This window comes from Rattus norvegicus, chromosome 1, assembly GCF_036323735.1.
Source record: "Rattus norvegicus strain BN/NHsdMcwi chromosome 1, GRCr8, whole genome shotgun sequence".
Lineage (NCBI taxonomy): Eukaryota > Metazoa > Chordata > Mammalia > Rodentia > Muridae > Rattus > Rattus norvegicus.
Window position 1 is genome coordinate 204,668,548 of NC_086019.1, and position 26,979 is coordinate 204,695,526.

Genomic DNA, 26,979 nt, shown 5'->3' on the forward strand with positions numbered 1-26,979 from the left:
TAATGAAATATATAATAAAAAATTAAAAAAATTAAGGGAAGAAGAGGAAGAGAAGAAGGATCCAGCTGTTAAACATTCCCTTAATTTGTGATTAATGGGGGAAAGACCAGTTCATGGTACATGCTGCCATCCCTGGGCTGGTGGTCCTGGGTTTTAAAAGAAAGCAGGCTGAGAAAAGCCATGGGGAGCAAGTCAGTAAGTATCACACCTCCATGGCCTCTGCATCAGCTTTGCCTCCAGGTTACTGGCCTTGATGTTTGTTGATGATGAACAATGATATGGAAATGTAAGCCAAAGAAACCCTTTCCTCCCCAAGTTGCTTTGGTCATGGTACTTCACCATAGTGATAAAAACCTTAAGACAATATTTTCACTGAATGATCCTGGTCAAACTGGACAGTTACATGTAGAAGAATAAAACTGGATCCTTATCTCTGACCAAACTCAACTCTAAGAGGATCAAGATCTCCACCTAAGACCCAGCACCCTGAAATGATAAAGAAGAAAATATGGAATATGCTGGAACTCATTGTCACAGGGAAGGACTTTCTGAACTGGACCATGGTAGCACAAGCATTAAGATCAATAATTGACAAATGGCCTCACATATGAGTATAAAGTGTCCATAGATCAGAGAACACCATTATTTGTGATAAGAGCAGCCTACAGAATGGCCAAAAGTGTTTTCCAATTGTATATCTGACAGGAGGTTTATATATAGAATGTATAAAATTTAAAATTAAAAAATAAGAAAACAAACAACCCAACAAAAATGAGGAATGCAACTAAACAGTTTTCAAAAGATGAAACAAAAATAGCTAAAAAAGCCATTTCATTAAATAGTCAACATCCTAGCCAGCCAAGAACTGGAAATGAAAACTCCTTTGAGATTTGATCTTGCTCCAGTCAGAATGGCCAAGATAAAGAAAAAACAAAACAAAACAAAGCCAAAGACAACAAGGAAAGCAGATGCTGGCAAAGGTGCAGGAAGGGGGACACTTGCTCACTGAGTGGGGGTGTGAACTAGTACAACCACTTTTCAAATTACTGTGGAGTTTCATAACAAAGACGGAACTAGGATCTACCACCTGACCCAGCTGTAGCACCCTTAGGCGTTTATCCAAAGGACTATATATCTTCCTAAAAAGATATGTGCTGTTTCATGTACATTGCTGATCTATTCACAAGAGCTTGGAAACCAGAAATCAGGATGAATGGATGGTGAAACTGTGGTATGTATGTAATAGGACACACTCTACTTTTAAGGAGAATGAAATTATGAAATTTGCAGGAAAATAGGGCTGGAAGCAATTATTCTGAATGAAGTAATCCAAACCTAGGAAGACAAACATCACCCGACTTCTCTCACATGCGGATATTATACTTTCAGCATTAGTTGTAGTATTCCCTTTAGAATACTTATAGAAATTACAATCTAGTAAGGCACCATAGGGGAGAAGGGATCTTTTAAGCAAGGGAAGATGTAATACTGTGTATAAATAGGAAAAGGGGGAATTTAAATAAGAGTTATGAAAGGGAGTGGAGAGCTGGAGGAAAGGTAGAAGAAGCAACGTAGGGAGGGATAGGTAGCATTAAAAATCTTTTGGAAAATTCACATGAAAGCCTACTGTAGTAGAATATATATTGCATTATTATATTTTACTATAGTAGGTAAACATATGCATAATATATATTAATATATATTTACTAGTAATATATACTAGTAAATATATACACATAATGTAAATGGAATTTAAAAGGAGTTACCATATAATGGGGTACCCCAACTAGACACTACATGCTATCAAATACATCTCCTGAGATATTAATTCCTGGGTCCTAAAGACCCTCAGACATTACATGCCATTGCCACTGCTCTTGGATATTTCTCTGATAAAATTCTATTGCTGGAGACAACACCTACTTGAACAACACACATGGGGAAACCAAGTAGCTACTGATCTGAAATGCTTTTCACTTAAAGAGAAAAATATCATCATAACTCTCACCCAGGTCTGGACCTCATGAGCTACAACAGCCTGCCTGGCAAGAAATGCCTTCTGGTTCGATAGTGGTTAAATGTTATGGGCAACCAACCACATTATGACTAAATTTATGGCCCACTCCCCAGATGGATCCCACACTTGTCACTCTTAACAAGGCCAATAACCTTTGATAGGTTACAGGCTGTAGGGGAAAATCTACTACTGTTATTATACTAAATAAACTAGCACTAAAATTACTTCTAATTACATCACCCAATACTTGTCAGAGAAGCTACTGCTGCTACTTCGCCTTTCTCTGGATCTTCTAACCTTTCCTCTTACTTTATTGTTTTACTTGAACGTAATTTTTCTTATAATATATTCTAATCATGACCCCTCCCATCTTTCTCCCAGATAGTCCCCAACTCCCTGTCCATCCCACTCCATGCCCATCTCTCTCTCTTTAGAAAATTAGTAGGCAAATAAAACTAATAAACAAGAATTTTTAAAAACGGATAAGAAATGTACATATATACAAAACCAGAACCCATGAAAACGCAAAATTAAAAACCATAATATACAGGTAAAGGAATATTAAGATTAAAAATATCCAAACAACAGCAACAACAACAAAAGACCAAATCTACAGGAGCATCACGGATTTATTTTATGTTGGGCACGCACTAGGCATGGGACCTACCCTAAGTGTGGTTGACATACCCAGTAAGAATCCATTGAAGAAAAATAATTTTTCTATTGCAAGGCGATGTCAAGGAGATTACTTCTTTGGGATGGGAGCCTGTGGCCACTTTCCTGTCTTAGCACTGGGACTCCCTCTTGCTTGGGCCTACACAGGCCCTGTACCTGTGCATGCTTCCACAGTCTCTGAGTTCATATGTGATGAATCCTGTCGTGTCTTGAGCACAGTTTTCTTAGTGTCATCCACATCCTCTGGCTCTTACGGTCTTTCTGCCTGCTCATCTGCATAGCTTCCTGCATGTACCCTAAAGGAGAGAGGTTTGCTGAAGGCATCTCATTTAAAAGTTAGAGAAGCTTCATATAGTAGCTGGTGATTAACACAAAGACCTATGAGCAAGCTATGGGCACACTGGTCACAGTGCCCAGGCCTAAATGGGAGACTACACCCTTTCCTCAAGACTCAGGGATCTTCATGGAAGAGAGCAAGGAAAGAAGATTATAAATGCCAGAGGTGGTGTATGACTTCAAAGAAATAGTTTTCAGGAAACAACAGGACAGATGCACATGCCATGGTGATTTTTACAGCACACATGAGATCTGCACAAGCTCAATCCAGAGGAAATCCCAGCATGATGAAGAGGTGGGCACATAGTTCCACCCTTCACTGAGAACTATTGGCAACTGATAGCTGGTAGGAAAGACAGTCAGTTTTATTTAATCGATGTAATTCTGGTATATAGACCACATTCCAAAGTAGATCCCACACCTAAGAGTTGTTGGCCAGCATAAACTGGACTTAGTGAGTTTTAAGAGAGAGAGAGATAGAAAGAGAGAGAGAGAGAGAGAGAGAGAGAGAGATCTCAGAAGTTAGAGTAAGGAGGTAGGGTGTATCTAGGAAGTGTTACGAGGGATCATGAACATGATAAAGATACATTGTATGAAATTCTCAAAGAATTAATTAAATATTATTTAAAAAATTATAACACTTCAAATTTGGTGGAAATCTAGGTATGATAGTAACACATCTTTAGTCTCAGCTATTGGAAGACAAGAAATTCAAAGCCAGGCTGATCTAGATAGAGTAGTTCTAGATTTGCCAGATCTACATAACAAGACACTGTTTTAAAAAACAATAACCAAAGGAAATACTAATCAATGGAATAATCTAAGAAATGCTTAAATACAAGTTTATGGACATGATGTCTATCAAATACAAATTTACCAAGAATATGAGAAATGTTATAGATCGATGATTTATGTTTTCATATTAAGGAACAATAATAGACAATTAAATCCAAAGTGGTACAAGGAAGTGAAGAGAAGAAAATGATGAACTAGAAAGTAAACAGTGGAGAAAATACATTGCTCCTTTAGAAAGTTTGCAACACTGATATTAGTCTGGGAAATTAATCAAAATTAAAATAAGAGAAATGAGCATAAATAAGATTAGAGGAAAGAGTCTAAATATCTAATAGGGCTTCAAGAGATTAAAAGTAAATGTTTTAAAAATGTATCAATCATATTTGAAGATGCAAAATGGTACAGACTAATTGAAAACAACTATCACTGGAAAAGCAACAAAAAATCAAAACCATCTCTAGCCATAAGAAATTAATTGTTACTTTAGAAATCCAACCAGTGGTTATACTGGAAAGACTTAATGGAGAATAATAAGGTAATGAGCAAACCCAGGGCCATATAGTTCTACTTAGCTCTGAGCTTCACTGAGGTTTAAACAGTAGAAAACCATCATTTATGAGACCAGCACAAGTGACTAAAACCATGAAAACATGTAACAGGAGAGTGTAATATAAATACTGAAGATGGACCAAAACATCAAAATAATGAATAATATATATAAAATAATAAACATATAAAATAATAAGCCTTTCTGATTACAAAGATTTTTTAATCCCAGAAGTTCAAATCCCATTTAGCAAGGTGATGGCTAAGGTTCACCAATTATAATCTACCATGATGCTCAAATTGAAAAAGCTGTTTATTCACCAACCTAACTTTACAAGAAGTAAGGAATCTGGAGAGATGCCATAGATACAATATAACACATTATAGACTGAAGATGACATAGAGAAAAGAGCTCCTGGTTACCAGTGAGAGGACTCATATTTGAGAGACAGAGGAGAAATCAAGCCCTTAGGATTTAGCTCAATACCAGATTGCAGTAATGAAATTCCTTACAGATCAGAGCCATATGACTTCTTTCCTCAGTCTTAACCTAAAAGTTAAACACCTGGACTACTAGCTAGGGAACTAAGGCACCACAACTGTTACATCTTCTTAAACATGGGGCAGCATAATGGAGAAGACAATTGCCCTGATGAGGGAGCAAGACAGGGAAGCAAGCACAGACCTTTGCCTTGTGTCGTTTTTGGGCTTTCTATTGTGATAGAAAAGCAACCTGGGAACAAAGGGTTTATTTGGTGCACACACCCTTCCCAGACTCCTGTCCATCATCAAGGGAAATCAGGACAGGAGCCCAAGGAAGGAACCTGGTAGGAACTGAAGCAGGGAACATGGAAGAACCCTGCCCCATGGTTTGCTCAACCTTTTAAAAAATTCCATTTATTAAAAACAGACTTTTCTTCATCCATGCTGAGGTGGGCTTTGGTGATACAGCTGTGTTTGAGACAATACTGTTCCTGTAACTACCTGTATTCCTGTAAATAAGCTCAATAAAATTCATTGGTTCACCAGCTGAACAAAATAAAAACCGATCTTTCTCACATTATGTAACCTGATTACAGTTGCTCCTCTCACCAATCCTCCCAGTTTATCCCCACCTCCCCTATCATCCGGTTCTACTCCCTTTCTGTCTCTTACTAGAAAACAGATTTCTAAGGGATTATAGTAAAATAAGATAAAACAAAACTAACACACTGAAATTGGACAAGACAAGCAAACAGAAGATAAAGAGCCAAGAGATAAAAACCCACCCACGCATTCCCACACTCAGGAATGAAATAAAAACACTAAGTTGGAAGTCATAATACATATGCAGAGGACATGGCACAGACCCATGCAGGCCCTATACAAGCTACCTCAACCTCTGTGAGTCCACACAAGCTTTGATCATGTTGATATAGAAGGCCTTATTTTCTTGGTGTTCCCCATCCTCTCCAGGGATACCCTTTCTTTCTTCTCTTTTATGAGGTTCTCTGAACCCTGAGGGGAGGTGTTTATTTGATAGAGATATTCCATTTAGGACTGAATGTTTTAAGTTCTCTCACACTCTGCATGATAGCTGGTTGTGGATCACTGTATTCATTTTCATATTCTACAGGAAGAAGCTTTTCTGGAGAGAACTAAGCAAAAGACACTGATCTATGAATAGAGTAGAATGTCATTATCAGCCTGCTTTCTTATAGCACCTAGGACCACTAACCCTTCTGTGGCACTGCCCATGGTGATCTGAGTCTTTCCACATTAATTATTAGGAAAATGCACTCCAGACTAGCCTGCAGGCAATTATAGAAGAATTTTTTTCTCAGTTGAGTGTTCTTCTTCCAAAATAAGTCTAGTTTGGGTCACATTGACATAAAACTAGCCAACACACCTTGGAACTCAATGCCAGGTCTTCTGAGTTGAGGTGTAGCATCAGGAAGAAACCAAAGTCTTCATACCTAGGCCACAGATCCTACACAACTTCTAGTCTTGTCCAAGAATAGACATAGTAGGATAGGCTAATGTTTTACCCCATATCACTGTCAGCTATTTTCAAATGGTAAGGCTATAAAATAAGGGCCAAGTCAGAGAGAACCTATTAAATGAAATATTGCGTATAAAGCCTTGATGTTGTAAAAGACAGACATCTTGTTACAGTAGGACTGCAAGTAGACATAATGAGAAGATGACCTCACTAGGCACCTCATACTTAAGCGGTGAAATTCCTAAAACACTGAGAGAATTCTAAAATAACCAGAAGAAAAATGACACATTAGATTCATGGGAATCCAACTAGACTAAGAGTAAAACTTCCAATGAAGAATATGTCCAAAAATGTCATTAAGAAATATATAGACTTCCCAATGCAAGCAAGCCTGAAAGAATTCACAACCACCAGGGAAGTCTACAAAATGTTTTTAAGGTAGTCTCATATCTTGAGATGAAAAAAATGATATCTATGAAAAAGTGTAAAGTACAGTAAAGGACAGATGTATAAGAAGAACTAAAAAAATAAAACTTTGCCAGTCAATACATTAAACCATCAAGTTACAGAGGTGAATGGTAGAAAGGAAGAAAATAATGAGATATTCAAAACCAAGAGAGAAAAATGAAACAGCACAGAAGACACTGACAATGTCAACCTTGACCATAAACAGAGTAAAGGGAATAGGTGGACAAAAAACCCAAAAACAAAAACAAAACAAAATAAACCCCAACAAACTACACCTCAAAAAAGCAGAAAGTATGTTAAGGACAGAAGATGAGCACAAGAAATAAGTCACATTTTCACAAAGCAATAGATGTTATTGCTAGTAACAAAGTTGCAAAAGAATCATTTCCACAATAGGTAGAGAAATTCCTAATATATTAGGAATAGATTTAACTAAGGATGTGAGTAACTTTTAATGAAAATTGCAAAACAGGGAAGGCAGTGGTGGCATATGTCTTTAATCCAAGCACTCAGAGGCAGAGACAAGAGGATGGGTTCCTCTGAGTATGAGGTTAGCCTGCTTTACATAGTGAGTTTCTGGAGAGCCAGAGCTATGTAGAGAGCCCCTATCTTAAACTGAGCCTGGGAACCTCAAAGGAAGAATTCAGGGAAGGGCTGAAGGAGCTGAAGGGGATTACAACCCCATAGGAAGAACAGTAGTATTAAACTGGATCCCTCAGAGCTCCCAGGGAATATAGATATGTAGCAGAAGACAGTCTTATCTGACCTCAGTGGGAGGGGATGTGCTTGATCTTGTGGAGGCTTGGTAACCCATCAAATGGGGATGCTTATAGAGGTGAGGTGAGGTGAGGTGAGGGTGGGTGGGAGGGTGGCAGAGCACCCTCTTAGTGTCTAAGAGGAGGAGGGATGGGGCAGGGGGCTGTTGAAGGGGGGCTGGGAAGGGGACAACATTTGAAATGTAAATAAATAAAATAATAAAAGGGAAAAAGATAGAAAGGAAAGAAGAAAATGGGTGGGAAGAATTAATATCATTAAAATGTATGTATTCTCCAAATTATTTTTAGTGTCAATGCAATAATATCCATTATAACACTAGAAAACTGAAATCTCAAAATTCATATGAAAACACGGAAGACCTGAAGTCAGGGCTTAATGTAGCAGTCCTAAACAGAAGAACATATGAGCATTTCTATACATGGTTTCAAGACACCCACCATGCTGTCCTGACCAAGAGAACTTGATCTCAGCCTGAAAGAGTGGACCCTGAGAAAGACAAGAGAACCAAGGAACAAGCACAGAAGCATGCCCTCAACTATTTTATTTACATAGGTCACCATGAACATATTGGAGAGAAGGGACAACCTCTTCAATGTGTATGCTGGTAAAACTGGATGTTTACATGCCCAAGAATGATACAAGATCTTTCCCTTGTTCTCTTCAAGAACCAATCCAAAATGGATCAAAGATCAAAGCTAATGCCTGAAAGGAAAGAAGAAACATTTCCAATCATCTGAATAAGCCACATTCTTTCAGATAAGACTCCCAAAGCACAACAGAAGCAAAAATAGAAAAGTGAGATTATATCAGCCTAGGAAATGTCAACAGAGCAAATGAAAACTAACAAATATTTTCAAAGTAATCATCTGATAGGAGATTAACATCTAGAATAAAGACTTCAAAGTAAAAATGACAAATAATCCAGTTTAATAAGTGAACGCATAATCTGATTTTGTATTTCTAAAAATTGCAATCTGTTACAGAATATATGGAAATAGGTTCATTAGCCATCAGTGGAAGGCCAATCAAACAAGGAGATGTCATCTCTCCTAGCACAATGGCCATTAGGATATCAAAGACAACAAGTGTTAGTTAAAGAAAAAAAGAAAAGAAAAAAAATCAAACTTACACCGATATAAATTTAGTATAGCCATTGGGGAAACTGTATGACTGTCTCTTAATTAACTAGATTTAAAACTTGCATGCCAACCAGAACTTCACTCCTGGGTATGTAACTGAAAGAAATAAAATCAGCACAGCAGAAAGACACCAACATTCCCTTGTCGAGAAGCGGTCAGAATAACAAATAATAAACATCAGTGTCTACCTCGTGATGAGGGATAAAGGAAAGGTAGTATACACATGCAGTGGAACATTATTCAACCATAAAAGCATGGTCCCTTGCACATGCACAGCAAAATGGATAGACCCTGTATGTCACTCACATATGGAAACTAGAAAACTCTCCTTTAATAGAAGAATAATTAATAGACATGGTAATAGCAAAGACAAGGACGTGTTAAGGAAGACGGGACAATAAGAGCAAAGCACATTAGAGCAGAAAAATAAGTTCTAGGGCTCTGCATAGTGGAGTGACTACTCTCCACAACCATTTTATGTATTACCAAATAACAAGAAGAGAAGGGCTCAAAGCTTGAAAAGACAGAGATGACAAAGTCATGGAAACATAAATATTTACTTTGAATATGTGTAAACATATTGAAATATCAGCCTATGCCTCATCAACGTATGCAGTGACCTTCTGTTACAAATAGCAACACGGATTAACAACATTCATGGCAGATTTCTTCTCACACCAATTCAGAAAATCTATTACAGAAAAGACAAATGTAATAGACAATTTAAGATGTGCAGAATAGGAAAGAAAAGAAAAAAGAAGAAAAAAGAAAATAAAGCCAAAACCCCAAACCACCAAGTCCAATTTATGTTGCCCATATACTCACTAAATCATGGTCAAACTCTCATGGCCAGCCCCTTAAAGAAAACTGAGTCCTTTTCCACCCCCTAACCCCCTCAGCCAGAATCCATCAACTGTGAAGAACTACACTTTTGTGGGGAAGGTCAAGGGTGGGAGGATGGACCTGGGAGAAATGGGAAGCAAGTATGATTAGGCAAATTGTATAAAATTCCCAAATAATTAATAAAAATAATTATGTTAGGAGAAAAAGATGTGCAAAATAACTTCAAAATGGAGTTATGTACCCAAACCCTTATCTGTAGCAGAAAATACCCATCTATGCTACCTCTTAATTATTGAGACCCGAACAAGACAGCAGTGAGACTTCAGAGATCATGAGATGAAATGCATTTTCATGGCACTTGGCTACCTGAAAGAACACACTCTGCAAAACTGTAAAATGATTTAAAAATTATAATTCTCTTCCTCAAGTGTACCTTGAAAACTATAAAGGAAGATTGCTTTCACTTGTTAATTTTACTTTGATCAAAGCTCTCAAAATATGTGTTAGAGCAGATGGGAATGATATTAAGGATAATGGGGGTCTCATATCTTAAAGTGGAGAGGAGTCACCAACCAGAAAGGGGGGTGTGACCCTGTGGAATAGAATTATTACTAGAGAGGTCTGATGGAGACAGGTCTGTTGGCCAGCACAACTCGGTATCTTTGCAAATGGTGCAATCTCATGGTCATATCTACACTCAGGCATTCACATTATATGAGAGAGAGAGAGAGAGAGAGAGAGAGAGAGAACACACCGAAGGTGACAGGTCTGTGCTAGACACAAGAAAATACTGATTCCATAGCATGTGTGCTGAATTTTCTGATCAAAGCTAAAGAACCACATTGAAAACTAACACATTCCCACTGGTATCCACCTAGAACACTTAGAAATAAAAAAAAAATAGTTACAACAAACAGCTGAAGCCTGATAAACAAGGCCTTTGGTAAAGGCAATTAGGCTTGGTCAGGCCAAGGCACAGGCATATAGGGAACCTGAAAGATCCTGTAATGATGTGATAAAAGGAGGAACTGAGTGAGAAGCAGGTGTCCCCATGAAAGGCTCCTGTTTGTGACCCTTGAAGAATGTAGAACAGAAACAACTAATGATGTCAGATAAGTGGGATTCTGGGGTTCCCCACTCCACATTGAGACTGTATAGTGAACTGAAGGAGGCTTTGTTGTTGAAGAAAAAACAGTGTAAAGGAGATCAGTTAAACCATGAATTCCTGGATGGGAAAAGTCTGGATTAGACCCAAGACTTTCAGACAGCCTCAGCTCCCTGCAGAATATGCACTATCTTCACAGGAAGATAACTTCGCCCTGTATCAGTTGTGGCTTCTCATATGGATCAAACTAGGCATCCTCTGTAGAGTATCTTGGAGGAACCTTAGTATTTGTACCATTGTAGAAGATAAACTACAAAGAAAAGACGTCTATAAGACTTTGGTGGACAATGACTGCTGTTTTGCCTGGACTGGCCACTTGGGGCATGCCATACACTGGTGCACCCAACAGTCAAATGCAGGTTTTCTGTGGGATATTTTTCATGCATGACAGAGAGGATAATAGCATTTATGGTAAACCATAAATATTCTTTTTATATGCACTAGGTTTAGCAAGCCATATTTTGATGCCTGTCATTCCTATAGGCATGTCAGATAGTTGTATCTTACTCAGATGTGATACTGTTATAGAGAGGGGAAAATTGTAAGTGTTTTCCAACTGCTCAGCCATACACACTGTGAAGCAGAGAGATGAGCTGTGTCCACCCAAGTCCTCCTTCCATAATTCCATCTGGTTCTTTCGGGAATTTAATTTTGATTGGCAGTGTTCCCATTTGTGCCTAAGAGGACACTGGAGAATCTGGTATCTGGGTAGAGAGTTTGAGGGGAGCAAATTCTCAACAACCACGCATGGCTACATGTAACCCAGATCTCAGTAAGCCTTACTTGAAAACCTTCAGAAGCTGAGGCTCAACCATGTGAAGATACGTACCAAGGTCACAAACTTGAGTGTCTACAGACACCATGGTTGTCAAAAAAGAAAAAAAAAACTAATAGAGAAAGCATCTACCCCTCCAGCCCTGCTATCACATCCCTCCCCTTCTTTCCCTTGGCTATTTCCATGATACTTAAAGGCAGACAACAGAAATGGTTTCTCTAGGTGATTCCCAGTCATCCCAGCCCTCATTTGCACCAGACAGGGCATGGCTAAAACCATCAAGGCTGGGTTGATGGGTTTTGTTGTTTGTTTGTTTGTTTGTTTTCATTATAGTTTCCCCTCCCTCCATCCCTCCCATCAGCCCCCAGTCTCTCTTCTCTACCAGATTCACTGCTCCTCTATTTCTCTTCAGAAAAGAACCAACCTCCCAGGGATATCAACTGAACATGATATAACAAAATACAACAAGACTAGGCACAAGCTCTCATATCAAGATTGGGTAAGGCAACCCTGTAGGAAGAAAAGCATCCCAAGAGCAGTCAAAAGAGTCAGACACCCTCACTTCCTTTGTTAGGAATTCCACAAGAACACTAAGCTTACACAACTCTAACATATAGGCAGAGGACCTAGTGCAGACCCATGCAGGTACTGTCATTGATGCTTCAGTCTCTGTGAGCTCCTAGGAGTCCTGCTTACTTGATCCTGATGGCTGTGTTCTCCTGGTGTTTTCTACCCATATGGAAGGTCAAATTCATATTCTGCCCCTCAACAGTGGGACAACAGAGGAAGAGATTTTCTTCTGTAGCATTTTCTCACCACCCTCTGTGGATATTACAGCCCAAAAAGACAACAGTCAAGTCTTATCTAATCATAAAAATAGATCATAGATTAACCCAAATCTGCTCTTTTCATTTCAAAATTAGTGTGAGTATTGTGTGTGATGAATGAAGAAGCCAGGTTTTAAACATAGGGGGATCCCCAGAAGGTGGACATTCTGCTGTTTATACAATAGAGCATGAAACTAAATCTTTCTATGATAATCTGTTCTCTGATCCATTGATATTCCTCAATCTCAGGTCTAATTGAGAGCATAACTATTCTCTTTCTGTCTCCGTGGTGACATCCAACAGTGGGACAAATGTTACTTTTATAGTGAGACTTTTGCTTCAGAGCTCCCTTGTTAGCTAGAAAAGTCACATAGTGGAAGAGTAGCTTTCACTCACCTTTCCATGTCACAGAGAATTCAGGTGACAGATGGCTTCTGCACTGTACTGAGCACAGAGTCTCCTTTCCTGCAAACAGCAAGTCTTTAATGTTCCTATGAAGCTCTGTCTTCCTTTGTGTAGAGGTCACTGACTTTCAGAAATACCTGTCATATTTGTGTCCATGGGCAGGCACTTGTCCTGGTGCCTCCTGGGATAGAAATTCAAGGAGAAAACTCTTAGGATCAATTAACAGAGACTCATGGCTTCATGACCCAAGCTCCCTGCAGATTTGTGTGGAGACAATGGTCAGTGGAGTCACATATTGTGTATAGAAGCAGTTATCCCTCTTATAGCCTCCTCCCACCAACATTGTATCATATCATTGAGATTCTCCTATCTTGTGTGGAAGGTCTCACCATGGTTTACATTGACTCCATGTGTTATACTGAGAGTACTTCATCTGAAGTCTTAGCTATTAGGAATAGGCTAGCATGTGGGCATTTTGCCCCTCACCTATCCAGGATCATGTCAAGCAAGGTCAGCTATGAACTGGTGCCAGGGCCTCTGGGACTATAGTCTGGAAACTGGCCCTTGACACCATCCCCTTGTGAATGTGGTTGAATGTTCCCTGAGATATGAAATGCTTTGTTTGCCATCCCATAATCTATCTTGCTAAGGGGAACCTGAGATGTCTTAGCTCCCTATAATTCTGCTGTCTGATGCTTTTCACTGACTTGTTTTCTACCCCCCCCCCCACACACACACAATGGGCTACATTGGGCTGTGTTGCTAATAAACTTTCTGATCTGGGTCATTAGTCACTGTACCCCTCCTGACCCCAGTCTTTGACTCTTTCCTTTTTTATCTTTTTATCTAATTTTCTTCCCTTTTCCTCTCCTTGGGACCTTGTCAGGAGCACTGATATGGCGTTATAGGTCACTTCATTTTTCAAGTTCTTTATAAGTTCTAGAGCATTAATCCTGTTTACCTGGATAATTCTTTCTTTGGTTGTGCAGAAGCATTTTAGTTTTATGAAGTCTTTTTTGTCATTTGTTGGGCAAATGGAGTCCTCTTCAGAAACTCCCTTCATACATCTATATTATATGCACTACTGTCTGTGTTTTCTTCTTAACAATTTAAGTTTTCAGGTCTAGGTCTTTAATCCACTTGAGGTTAATTTTTGTGCAGGATGATAGACACAGGGGTGATTTTACTCTCCTGTGTGTGGACATGGTTTTCCAAGCATCATTTGTTGAAATGTTTTCTTTTCTACAGCTTATGTTTTTGACAAATATCAGATGGTTGAAGTCACATGTGCTCATGTTCGGATATTGGGTTTTGCTTCATTGGTCTACTTGTCTGTTTTTGTGCCCAGACCACATTCCTTTTATCACTATGAAATGACAATGTATTTTAATATGTAGAATGGTAATCCCTCCAGCATTTTTCTTTTTGCTCAGAAAAGTTTTGGCTACCTCATCTTTTATTGTTCCATATGAATTTTAGTGTAGTTTTTTCTATCTATGCTGAAGTTTGAGATGGGAATTTTAATTGGAAGCACATTGAATCTGAAATAGATTTTGGTGAAGTGGTCCTTTACACAATATTAATCCTACCAATCTATAGACATGAGATTCATTCTTATTTTCAAATGTCTTTCTGTGTCTTTCTTCAGATGTTTTCACATTTCATTGTACAGGTTCTACTTTTTTCTGGTTTCTTGTAAGTATTCTATTTTCTTTGAGGTTTTTGTGACTTGGGGTATATTCATGAGCTCCTTCTCTCTTTGTTGCTTATGTACAGAAAAGCTATTGATTTCTGCAAGTTGATTCTGTATCCTGCCATATTGCTGAATTGATTTACCATTTATGAAAGTTTTCTGGTAAAATTTTTGGGGTCGTTAGTGTATAATATGTCATCAGCAAGTAATGATAACTTGACTTTTTCCCTTTGATTTCCTTGTCCTGCCTTATTGCTTCAGATAGTATGTCTAGTACAATATTTAAAGAAAATGGGAATAGCTGACATCTCCATATCATTCATGACCTCTGTGGAATTGCATCATGCCTGCTTCTCTCTAATAAGGATGATGTTAGCTGTGGACTCCTTGTACATAACCTTTATTATGTTGATGTATGTTTTCTCTCTCCCTACATTCTCGATGACTTTTATCATGAAGGAATTTTGTATTATGTTTGTTTTGTTTCTTCCATAAATTTAATTTCAGTAGAGATTTTTTAAATGTCAATTTTAAGTTTCATTGAATTGTGGTCAGATAAGATATATGGAGTTATTTTCATCTTTTTATTTTGTAAAGATTTATGTTTTGCCTAAGGATGAGATATATTTTAAAAAAGCTTCTATCTGCTGCTGAGTAGTATGTATATTGTTTGGTGTTTAATAATGGTTCAGGTGTCCTGATTTTTGGAGAAAGTGGGGTATTAGAATCACCTACTATTAATGGATTGATTTTAATCTGTGTCTTCAAATCCAGTAGTACTTTTTTATAAAACTGGTTGCCCTAGAGTTTGGCACATATATGTGATAGAAATGTCTTCTTGGTTAACTGTTTACTTGATTAGGATTAAATGTCCCTCTTTATCTTATGTGATTAGATTTATTTGAATTTTATTTTGTCAGATATTATTATGGCAATGCTTGCTTGCTTCTTGATCTCATTTGCTTGAAATGCTATTTTTCATCGTTTAAGATGGCACCTATGGTTAAAGCTGTGTTGAGTTTCTTGTAAACAAGAGATGGATAATTTTGTTTCTTTTTGTTGTTGTTGTTGTTTTTTGTTTGCTTTTTTGTTTTTTTTGTCTTTCGGAGCTGAGGACCGAACCCAGGGCCTTGAGCTTGGTAGGCAAGCACTCTACCACTGAGCTAAATCCCCAACCCCAATCCCAATTTTGTTTCTTAATTCACATAGTCCATGTATAAGTCCATTAATATTTAGAGTTATTATTTAAAGGTATGTTTTGATTGCAATGTTATTTGATTGTGTTTGCTAGTTTGTGTTCTTATTTGTGCTTTAAAAAATTAACTTTAAGTTTCATTTGTCTTGTTTCTAGGTTAACATGGTTGAGCTTATTCTATGTGGGTCTCAAGTGTTGCTTTCAGAATTCTGTTTAGCTTTTTACTGTTGTTAGATATGATTTTTTTGGCAGTTAGGATCATGGAAAGTTTTTCTTTCTCCTTTAACTGTGCAGCTAACTTTTCTGGGTACAGTAGTCTTGGTTGGCTATTGAGAGCCTTAAAAATTTGAATGTACTCAGTCACAGAAAAACACGCTTAGTATACACTCATTGATAAGTGGACATTAGCCAAAAAAACTTGAATTACCCAAGATGCAATCCACAGACCACAGGAAGCTCAAGAAGAAGGATTACCAAAATGTGGATGCTCACACTCCTTCTTAAAAGGGGAAAAATAGCCATAATAGGGTATACAGAAGCAAAGTTTAGAGCAGCAACTCAAGGAATGGCCATTCAGAGCCTGCCCCACATGTGGCCCATATATATACAGCCACCAAAACTAGATAAGACTGATGAAGTTAAAAAATGCATGCTGAAAGGGGCTGGATATAGATCTCTCCTGAGCACACATCCAGAGCATGTCCAATAAAGAAGTCAATGCTAGCAGCAAACCACCGAACTGAGATAGGACCACCCTTGGGGGGAATTAGAGGAAGTATTGAAAAAGGTGAAGGAGCTTGCAACCCCATAAAAACAACAATGCCAACCAACCAGAGCTTCCAGGGACTAAACCACTACCGTAAGACTATATATGGACTGACCAAGGTTCCAACTGCATATGTAGCAGAGAATAGCCTTGTTGGGGTACCAGGGGAAGGGAAACCCTTGGTCCTGCCAAGGATGGACCCCCAGTGCAGGGGAATATGGGGAGGGCAATAAGGGGGATGTATAGGGGGAATATCCATATGGGGGAGGAGGAGGTGAGGGAATGGGGCTTATGGACAGGAAACCGGGAAGGGGAATAACATTTGAAATGTAAGTAAAGAAATATATCTAATAAAAAATTAAAAAATAAAACATAAAAAGAGAAAAAGAAATTCGAATGTATTGCTCCAGGCTCTTCTAATTTTCAGATTCTACTGAAATGTTAGGTGTTCTATTAACTGGTTTTTCTTCATGTGATTTGTGATTTTTCTCTTTCCACTTTCAATACTTTTTTGTTTTGTATATTTTGATTATGATATACCAAGGGTGTGTTTCTTTTTTAATATTGTTTAGATGGGGGTTATCTGTTCTAACAAAAAAAGCTAAACAGAATTCTGAAAGCAACACTTGAGACCCGCATATTTATGAGTATGTTCTTTTTCTTTGTTTTAATGACTTTTTTGTCTAAGGTGTTGTTAAAGATATAGTCTATGTCATTAGCCTGGCATTCTTCTCCCTTACCTATGCTCATAATTAGATAGTGTTGTCATTAATGATTGTCTCCATTTCCTCTCTATCCCTTGGACTTTTTCAAAAGCTTCCATTTTCTTTGCTTTTTTTCTATCTCCTCTACTTTATTTTTGAGTCCTGGTATTCAAATCCATGCTTGATTAATTCTATGTAAGGTTTTCCATGAGTGTTCTAGTTGAAATATTTTTTTAATCTATCTTCATTTCAGTTTATGTCCTCTTCATTGTTTCTATCTCTTTATTGAATTCCATTTTCATATCCCGAATTATCTTTATTACTTCATTTAGCCATATATTTGTATTTTTTGCACATTCCTCAAGAACTTATTGTTATCCTCTGGGGTACAATGAGGTCTTTTTTCATGACTTCTTTAATTGCTTTGAGTTCTATGATAAAGTTTATGATTGTTCTTCAAATTTTGTATCTTAGGGTTCATCTAGGTAGTTGTTGTTAGGGACTATTTTTATTTTATTTAATCTTTTTTTACAGTCCAGATTTTTTCCATCTTTATTTTTTCCATCTTTATTAACTTGAGTATTTCTTATTTATATTTCGATTGTTATTTCCTTTCCCGGTTTCCAGGCCAACATCCCCCTAGCCCCTCCCCCTCCCCTTCTATATGGGTGTTTCCCTCCCCATCCTCCCCCCATTACCACCCTCCCACCAACAATCACGTTCACTGGGGTTTCAGTCTTGGCAGGACCAAGGGCTTCCCCTTACACTGGTTCTCATACTAGGCTATTCATTGCTACCTATGAGGTTGGAGCCCAGGGTCAGTCCATGTATAGTCTTTGGGTAGTGGCTTAGTCCCTGGAAGCTCTGGTTGGTTGGCATTGTTGTTCATATGGGGTCTCGAGCCCCTTCAAGCTCTTCCAGTCTTTTCTCTGGTTCCTTTAACGGGGGTCCCATTCTCAGTTCAGTGGTTTGCTGCTGGCATTCTCCTATGTATTTGATGTATTCTGGGTGTGTCTCTCAGGAGAGATCTACCTCCAGTTCCTGTCAGCCTGCACTTCTTTGCTTCATCCATCTTATCTAATTGGGTGGCTGTATATGTATGGGCCATATGTGGGGCAGGCTCTGAATGGGTGTTTCTTCTGCCTCTGTTCTGAATGGGTGTTCTCTGTTCTCTGTTTTCCTCCCTCTTCCCTCCCAAGGGTATTCTTGTTCCCCTTTTAAAGAAGGAGTGAAGCATTCACATTTTGGTCATCCTTCTTGAGTTTCATGTGTTCTGTGCATCTAGGGTAATTCAAGCATTTGGGCTAATAGCCACTTATCAATGAGTGCATACCATGTGTGTTTTTCTGTGATTGGGTTACCTCACTCAGGATGATATTTTCCAGTTCCAACCATTTGCCTATGAATTTCATAAAGTCATTGTTTTTGATAGCTGAGTAATATTCCATTGTGTAGATGTACCACATTTTCTGTATCCATTCCTCTGTTGAAGGGCATCTGGGTTCTTTCCAGCTTCTGGCTATTATAAATAAGACTGCTATGAACATAGTGGAGCACGTGTCTTTGTTATATGTTGGGGCATCTTTTGGGTATATGTCTAAGAGTGGTACAGCTGGGTCCTCAGGTAGTTCAATGTCCAATTTTCTGAGGAACCTCCAGACTGATTTCCAGAATGGTTGTACCAGTCTGCAATCTTGTTAGGGACTATTTCTCTAGGAATTAGTGGGCTTTGTCAGAGACATGCTGTCTTGGTTATTCACATTTTTTTTTATTTTTGTTTTTTCTGATTTGTCCTGGGCATGTGAACTAACTAACTTTCTTTCTTTCTTTCTTTTTTTTTTCGGAGCTGGGGATCGAACCCAGGGCCTTGCGCTTCCTAGGCAAGCGCTCTACCACTGAGCTAAATCCCCAACCCTCTTTCTTTCTTTCTTTCTTTCTTTCTTTCTTTCTTTCTTTCTTTCTTTCTTCCTTCCTTCCTTCCTTCCTTTCTTTCTTTCTCTCTCTTTCTCTCTCTTTCTCTCTCTTTCTTTCTCTCTCTCTCTCTTTCTTTCTTTCTTTCTTTCTTTCTTTCTTTCTTTCTTTCTTTCTTTCTTTCTTTCTTCATATGTTTGTCTGGTGTGATAATTTGGCGTTCCTTAGATTGGGCCAGTGCAGGAGATATGCAACATGAGTTAGACCAGGTCACTTATTGAATGAGCTGTTTATGTGGACTAGGAAATTAGTTCTCCCAAACCACAACTCTGCAACTAGGCTTGTGTGTACAGAGAGAGCAATAAGCAGGAGGAAGGAAGGAGAGGAAAGGAGTGACTAATAGTGGTGGACTGAAAAAAATGACCCCTATAGACTCATATGTTTGAATATTTAGTGGAATGGTATTGTATGTTGAGAGTATGCAATCTGCTTTTTAATTTAGATTTTACAGGGGGTTATGGTTAAGAGTTTGCCATAAATCTCAGAAGAGACTTTGAACTTTTAAAAAGTGTTAATGTCATTGAATATTTAATATTATATGTATATGTATTATAATTTAGATAGTTTTCACATAATTGAGATTTACTCAAACAGGCTTAAAACTGGGCAGGTATCCTTAAACTAATTTTCTAAGCTGGTCTGACTAGCACCCAGCCACACACCCCAAATTACTTGTCAATATTTGTCCTGTCTGTGTTGAATCTTCTCTAGCAGGCATCATTCTTTCTCCAGATTTCTCCTCTCCTTTCTCTTTCCTCTTGTATGATTCACCTCTGACCCCAAGCCCAGGAACCTCAACTCCATCTACTTCTCTTCTACCCAGTAATAGGTTGTCCAGCCTTTTTATGAACCAATCAACTTTAAATTGGGGAGCAAGGTTTACATACAATATAATGATATTTTGAGAATGAACTTGTCTCAGCAGCAGCCAGATCTTGAGGTTTGGAAATTAGCATTTGACATATATATATCAGAACAACCTCCAACAGTGTTGAGACTGTGATAAACCATAAGTACTTTTGAAGTTAGTCTGAATGCATTTTGCATTATGATATGGCTACAAGCCGATGAAGACAGGGGAGTAGAATGTGGTGGTTGGAATAAGGAAGGCCCGTATAGTCATTGGGGAGTGACACTATAGGAAATATGGCAGTTTTGGAGTAGGTGTGGTCTTGTTGGAAGAAATGTGCTGCTGGAAGTGGACTTTGAGGCTCTTTTTCTTCCTATATCTGCAGATCCAGATGTAGATCTCTCAGCCTCTTCTTAGTACCACATCTGCCTGTTTCCTGCTGTGCTTCCCACCATTATGATAATAGACTAAGTTGTAAGCAATAGAGCCTCAGTCAAATACTTTCTTTTATAATAATTACCATTGTCATGGTGTCTCTTCACAGAAAGGAATCTCTCGAAGAAAATATATTCAAAGGTCACTGATCTTGACCAAGGTTTGTGGTTTGTGAGATGGCTAGAGTTAGGAAAGGATGAGAGTATAGAGGTTAGAATTAAAGGAAGCAACTTACCGAGCAAAAATTATCTCAGGAGCAAAGAGGGTCCACAGGCTACAGTATGTGATTTGGCTTGTAGGTGTGGAAATAGTGGCACTTAGGGGAAAGAATGGCAAATGGAAAAACAAGTTACCAGAAAGAATGGTCACAGAGGGAAAGGTCTAGAGCTAGGCTTGTGTATAAGTGGAAGGTTTGGAGAAGGATGGGGAATGAGAAGGAGCTCCTTATCGCATAGAGGTGGTTTAAGCACAGAAGATTCTAGGTTATAGATCCAAAATTAGGTCTGTCTCAAATGCTCTTCTTTGAGTTTACTGATTCTTCTTCTTCATGTTTTCTACTTTGAACTTGTCAATGTAATATTTTGGTCCAGTCATTGCATTTGTTATTTAATGATTTTTTCCTTATTGTAGTATATTGCTCTTTAAAAAACATTTTATTTATGTATTGGCTTGTGAACTTGCTTAATCTTAGTGTATTATCTTTTAGCTCATAGAGCACAATTAATCTGATATCTTTTAATTGTCAGGGAGTTCTAAACCATTTCTGTGAATCCACTTTCTTCCCTTTCAAGTGCTTCTTTATAATTATACCATCTGGTATATAATTACAGATAGCCTTGCTACTGGAATCCATATATAGGTTGGTCTTCTTACTTTTCCAATATTATCAGATATACCAGTGTGGAGCTTGGCTTCATGGAGCTGGGTCCAACCTTTAATAGTGAGTACATGGATCCTATATCCACTTGGAAATACCCAGCCCAATGACTATGGAAGTTAAAATTGTGGGCGCTACCATGAAGTCTGGGACTGACTGGATGTTGAGATAGACATGCATCCCTCATTCATGGGGTCTTCTCCAGAAAATGGTCTGAGAATATTTGCCTAATCTACTTTAAATTAAGTTCTATAACACAGGCTTGTAATCACAATAGTTGTGAGTCTGAGGCAGGAAGATCATAAGTGTTAAGTCAGCTTATGCTATTTAGTGAGACCTTGTTCCAAACAAATATGAAAAATACAGACAGCAGGGGAAGTTTCCAAAAGATCAAGGAGGAAAACCAAACTTTGAAATCATGATCTGTGATCTGTTCTGAGATTCCTGAAGACATTATAGTGTGCTGAGCAAAGCTCATACTAATGTTGACCCTAATCAGATGCTGGTAATTGACTTCATGACTCAGGGCTTCTTATAGTACCCTAGTCTATAACTATTCCTGACCAACTACTTCTTATCCCTGCATAACATGATGTTCATGGAAAATACTTGAATTATTCCTTTGGTCAGTCCCACACAGGACTTTATAGCCCCAAGTACTTTTTTCTGTGCAATTTGATCATCATGTCCATTATCTGCATGTTCTTTGTGCTGCCTAAAGTGCTGGTTAGTCTAATTTCTGAGGAAAACACGATGTTTTTCAACGGGAGCATGGCCAACCTCTTCTTTTTGTGTGGTTCTTATCTTAGGAGCTGCTGATACACATGTGTGGGACAAGTGGAACCATGTTACCAGACAAAAACTTGATAAGGTTGAGTGGATTCAGAAACCCTAGTACCCTCATACCTGAGGATGGTAGAAGTTTCATCTACTTCTGACCAGGTTCCTGTCCTGGAACATGAGGACACAACAACCCATGGAGAGGACTGTGACAATCAGTCACGTAAGACCAGCACCTGAAGCCCCTCCACATACAGATGAGGCATTCCTAACATCTCAGACCAAGCCAATAGAAAGCATCTATTCTTAGACCCCAACCCATCCCACAATGTATATAAGATCCTGTCTGCAAGGAGTAAAACACACACACACACACACACACACACACACACACACACACACACACACACACACACACATGAGTTAAGACCTAACAGCATCTGTTGTACAGAGTCGTAATACTTTGGGGAAGAGAAATTCTCTCTCAAAGCTTTCATAGCTGGAAGCTGCTTAAGCCTAGCAGTTTCTGTCTGTGCAACATATGACTCTGGAGCAGTGAAGGCTATGGAAGAGACTCAGTAGCTGCCCTTGATCTGACTTCCCCTCCCCTTTGGAGAATGCAACTCTTTGGCTGCTTTGGCCAGGCCAGAGCCCCACAGATTTCTGTGGATAGTGTCAGGCACACAGACCAGCACACATGGTCATGGTCTATGATCACTACACAGCCAGTTGACTTCCTTGCACTATATATAGCTCTAGGATAAATCCACATATATGTGGATATTTGGCTACAGGCATGTGATCCCTCTGTGCAGTAATTTGAATATCAGTGATGGTATGACGACATGGTGGCTGTCATTCTTTGGCTCTGAGATCATCATCCACTGCTTATATGAGACTCAGATACTTCTATTACTGCTGCTTTTCTGAAGCCCCTCAAGTATGAACAGCATCATGACTCTCATGTGGATGACTATTGCAGAGGCATCAACTTCCTGCTTCTCGGCTGTCCTACGGCTGTATCAGCAGCAGCATTCAGCACATGTGCTGAGCTGAGGGGAAGCAAAAGGCCTTCACACACACATCACACATTATTTTTTCCAAGATCAGATAGATACTTTATTGAACTTCCCCCTGAAGTCATGAAACAGCCATTACAGATAAAAATTGCCCGAGATGCTGAATGGCAGGAAGGGACATTATTGTATTTAGAGAGGGGATAGGGTTTTGTCTCATTACAGGATGGAAGACAATTTTGGTTACCCGGGAGATGGTAAGATAAGAACCACGCCCTACCCTCATAGGAATCCAGTTAAACCAGCTACATTTTCTCATGATGAATGTCCTTCGGTGACGAAGGAGGTGTCCTCTGTTACTGAGGCCATGGCTTCTTTTAAGGTTGACAAACAACAATGGAGAAGGATACATGCAGTGATAACACCTACCTATGTGAGGTCAGGTGAAGGGATTAACCACTGAAAGACAAAAAAATGTTCTCTCCGACAGGAAAGTCCTTCACTGCTGAGCATTTATTTTTAGCACACATCACACATTATTAATCTCTGTATTACTCATCCAAATTCTGTGTACCTGTTTCCAACTACATCCAGAGAGAAGTTAATGGTATTAGATTGTCAGATACATTCTGAACCTCCCTACCTATACACAGAGGAACAAGAATGTCAGGCCTGCTCTGAAGAGACTCTTGTACCCTTCCCAATACAGTCTATCTCCCACCTGCCTTGCCTAGAACATCTTCATGGCCTTGTGCTTTAGCTTTGGCCATTATAGAAAAGCGCCTTCAAACTCAGATGCTTATCTCTGTGCACCAAATAAAAGTTTAGTCCACATCACCATTACCCTATGTTCTGAGAGAGAAAGTCATATTGCCTTCCCAAAGGGACACAAAGGAGCCTTGTTTCTCTGACCTCGGTTCTTGCTTAAATCAGCTACTGCTGCCTGTGTGATATATTACTATCTCAATGTGAGCATTGGCAAATAAATGATCAGTTTTCAGTGTATCCTCGCTGCTTTATATGTAGCCAAGCACTATTCTTCAGTTGTCCATATACTACCCCTTACTCTTCTTTTACTAGTCAAAAGTGACATGCTAGTATGGATTCATTGGGTGCAGAGCCTCATAGCAGTAGAATGTGTGGTGAAGATGTGTCTTTACCGTGTAGCAGCTAAGGACAGAGAAATTTAAACTGGTCCCTCCATTTGCTTCTCCTATGATTTCTTGTCCCCAGTGCATGTGGAAGTACAATACACATTAAAGACAAGGCACAGATGCTCAGTAACTACTCATTGGAAACAGGTTACAGATAATCATAGAGGTGTCTCTCAGCAATTTCCTAGGAGATCTTAATCCAGTTAAAGTAACCATGAACATTAATCACAACCACGAATCATTGACATGGTTCTGTCTCACCTGTCATTTTCCTCCATCATGTTTACCTACTCTACTATGCTTTTTGCCATCTCTTTTATACAAGCCGTATGACACTGTGTAAGCTTAGAGCTGATAATCACCCAAACACTACAGCATAGAAATGCTTAAGGTGTGCTCATATCAACATGAATGCATCTTATAAGCTCTCTATTTCTGAGTTCCTGTCACAGTGGAATTGAACTCATGTCAGATTAACATTATATACAACATTCAGTGTTGGATAATAGTAACCCTTGATGATGGTCAGGTCATATAACACTCATCCAGGCAGGAGATATTTTGAGGTACACATTAGAGTTATTATTTAACAAACCTCTGCAATGACATGGGTTCAAGAAGAGGCTGCCATGACAGTGTCTGGCTGTGGTCTCACATCTTTGGATTCTGGAATCAGGGAAGGTTTCATAAAAATTAGCGACTCCTAGACTCAATCCCTAACTCAGGCCATCTATGAGCATTTTCTTCCCTGAAACTGGTGAATGAACTAAGTACTAAGGGAAACTATGAGATAAGAATAAGACAGATGAAAACAGTCAAATTAGGTCAGAAAATGTCTACATCATGAACAACAATGCCAACAAACCATAGCTTCCAGGGACTAAGCCACTGCCCAAAGACTATACATGGACTGACCCTGGACTCCAACCTCATAGGTAGCAATGAATAGCCTAGTAAGAGCACCAGTGGAAGGGAAAGCCCTTGGTCCTGCCAAGATTGAACCCCCAGTGAAGGTGATTGTTGGGGGGAGGGTGGTAATGTGGGGAGGATGGGGAGGGGAACATCCATATAGAAGGGGAAGGAAAGGGGTTAGGGGGATGTTGGCCCAGAAACCGGGAAGGGGAATAACAATCGAAATGTAAATAAGAAATACACAAGTTAATAAAGATGGAAAAAAAGTGTGGGCAGGGTTCATTATTCTTTGTCTCTGTAACCATTCATTCTTGGACTTTGCTATAGAGAATCAAAAATTTTAAAGAGGGTTCACTAAAAGGACTACACTCAAGATTTAAGTAGACTTGATTCAATTGGTGAGTCATAGAAATATTTTAACATTTAATCACATTGAATTATAAGCATACATTTCTATGTATGAAATAGGAATAATTAAAGCTATCTAAAACATTCAAAAGAGTAGAAGACTAGTAATATTTGGTAGACAGTCTGATTTTCCTCATACAAACTTTGGATAGCCAGCCCATGCTATAACTTAGACTGTGTCCTTCCAATTCAAAAGATACAAAAAGAAGGCTTGAGTGATATTTTTAGCACCTTGCCCACTGCTTCCAGAGTTATTCTCTGAACTCAAAGTCATCAATGGGGAAATAAGAGTTTTTTAAAGGATGTTTTGAATTCCTTATTTCTTAGGGTATAGATAAGGGGGTTTAGAGATGGAGTCACAGTGGTGTACAGAACAGCAACTGCCTTGTCCAGGAGTCCAGCAGTTCCTAGGGCTGGCCGGACATATGTATATAGAACAGTAGAATAATAAAGGGTGACCACAACCAGGTGGGCAGAGCAGGTGGAGAAGGCGCGCTTCTTGCCTTCAGCTGAGCGGATGCGCAGGATGCTGGCAATGATGAAGACATAGGATGTCATGGTCAATAGGAAGTTCAGGCCTGTCAGGAACATGTCTGTAATGACAGTCATGATGTCATTGATAAAGGTGGAGCTGCAGGACAGCATCAACACAGAAGGGATCTCACAGAAGAAGTGTGTGATAAGATTGGGACCACAGAAGGACAGTGGCAACACCAGACAAGTGAGCACCAAGGAATTGAGAGCTCCAGTGAACCACACAAAGGTTGCAAGGGCCACACAGGCCCTGCCATTCATGAGGGTACCATAGTGCAATGGCCGGCAGATTGCGAGGTAGCGGTCATAGGCCATGGCAGAAAAAAGCAGAAGCTCAGAGCCCAGAACCCAGGAGAAGACAAACATCTGTGTGAGACATCCCCCATAAGAAATGGCGTTCTCTGCCACCAGGCTCTGCAGGACTTTGGGCAAGACAGTCACAGTGCAGATCACATCCATGAGGGAAAGATTGACTAGGAAGAAGTACATGGGAGTGTGGAGGTTGGCACTACTGTAGATGGTCATGATAATAAGGCCATTGCCAGCTATGGCCATCATGAACAAGGCAAAGAAGAGGCAAAAGAGAACATCCTGGATCCAGGGATCATCAACAAAGTTTTGCAGTATGAACATGGTCACAACCGACTGATTCACTGGAGCCATAGGAAGCACTGTCTAGATTCAGGATAAGAGTTGTAGCTTGGGCTTCTGGCAAAAGAAATAATGAAACTTATTCTGATCAATTAGCAATTGTTTTAAAACTCAGGTGACAATTCTGTGTAATGAGCATGTTCTAGTATGAGAATAATATTATAGTTTTATTTTCTGGGTCATGGGCTAAAGAAAAGAGCAGGCTAATGACAAACTCCATGCAGACTCCATGAACATGGGAACATGAGTTCACCCTGAATACAAGGTCCCTGAGCACATTATTC

General features: G+C 39.1%; 1 protein-coding gene and 1 pseudogene across 1 annotated transcript; one reads left to right on the forward strand and one right to left on the reverse strand.

Annotated features, from left to right (window-relative positions):
- Olr296-ps (olfactory receptor pseudogene 296) lies at positions 21,740-22,067 on the forward strand (annotated as a pseudogene).
- Or12j3 (olfactory receptor family 12 subfamily J member 3) lies at positions 25,784-26,707 on the reverse strand. Its single transcript, NM_001000234.1, has one exon. The coding sequence runs from the start codon at positions 26,705-26,707 to the stop codon at positions 25,784-25,786; it is 924 nt and encodes a 307-aa protein (NP_001000234.1).
- Between the last annotated feature and the right edge of the window lie 272 nt (positions 26,708-26,979).

Excerpts from the sequence above, each read along its gene's own strand:
- Or12j3 (NM_001000234.1), bottom strand. The coding sequence starts at position 26,707 with ATGGCTCCAGTGAATCAGTCGGTTGTGACCATGTTCATACTGCAAAAC.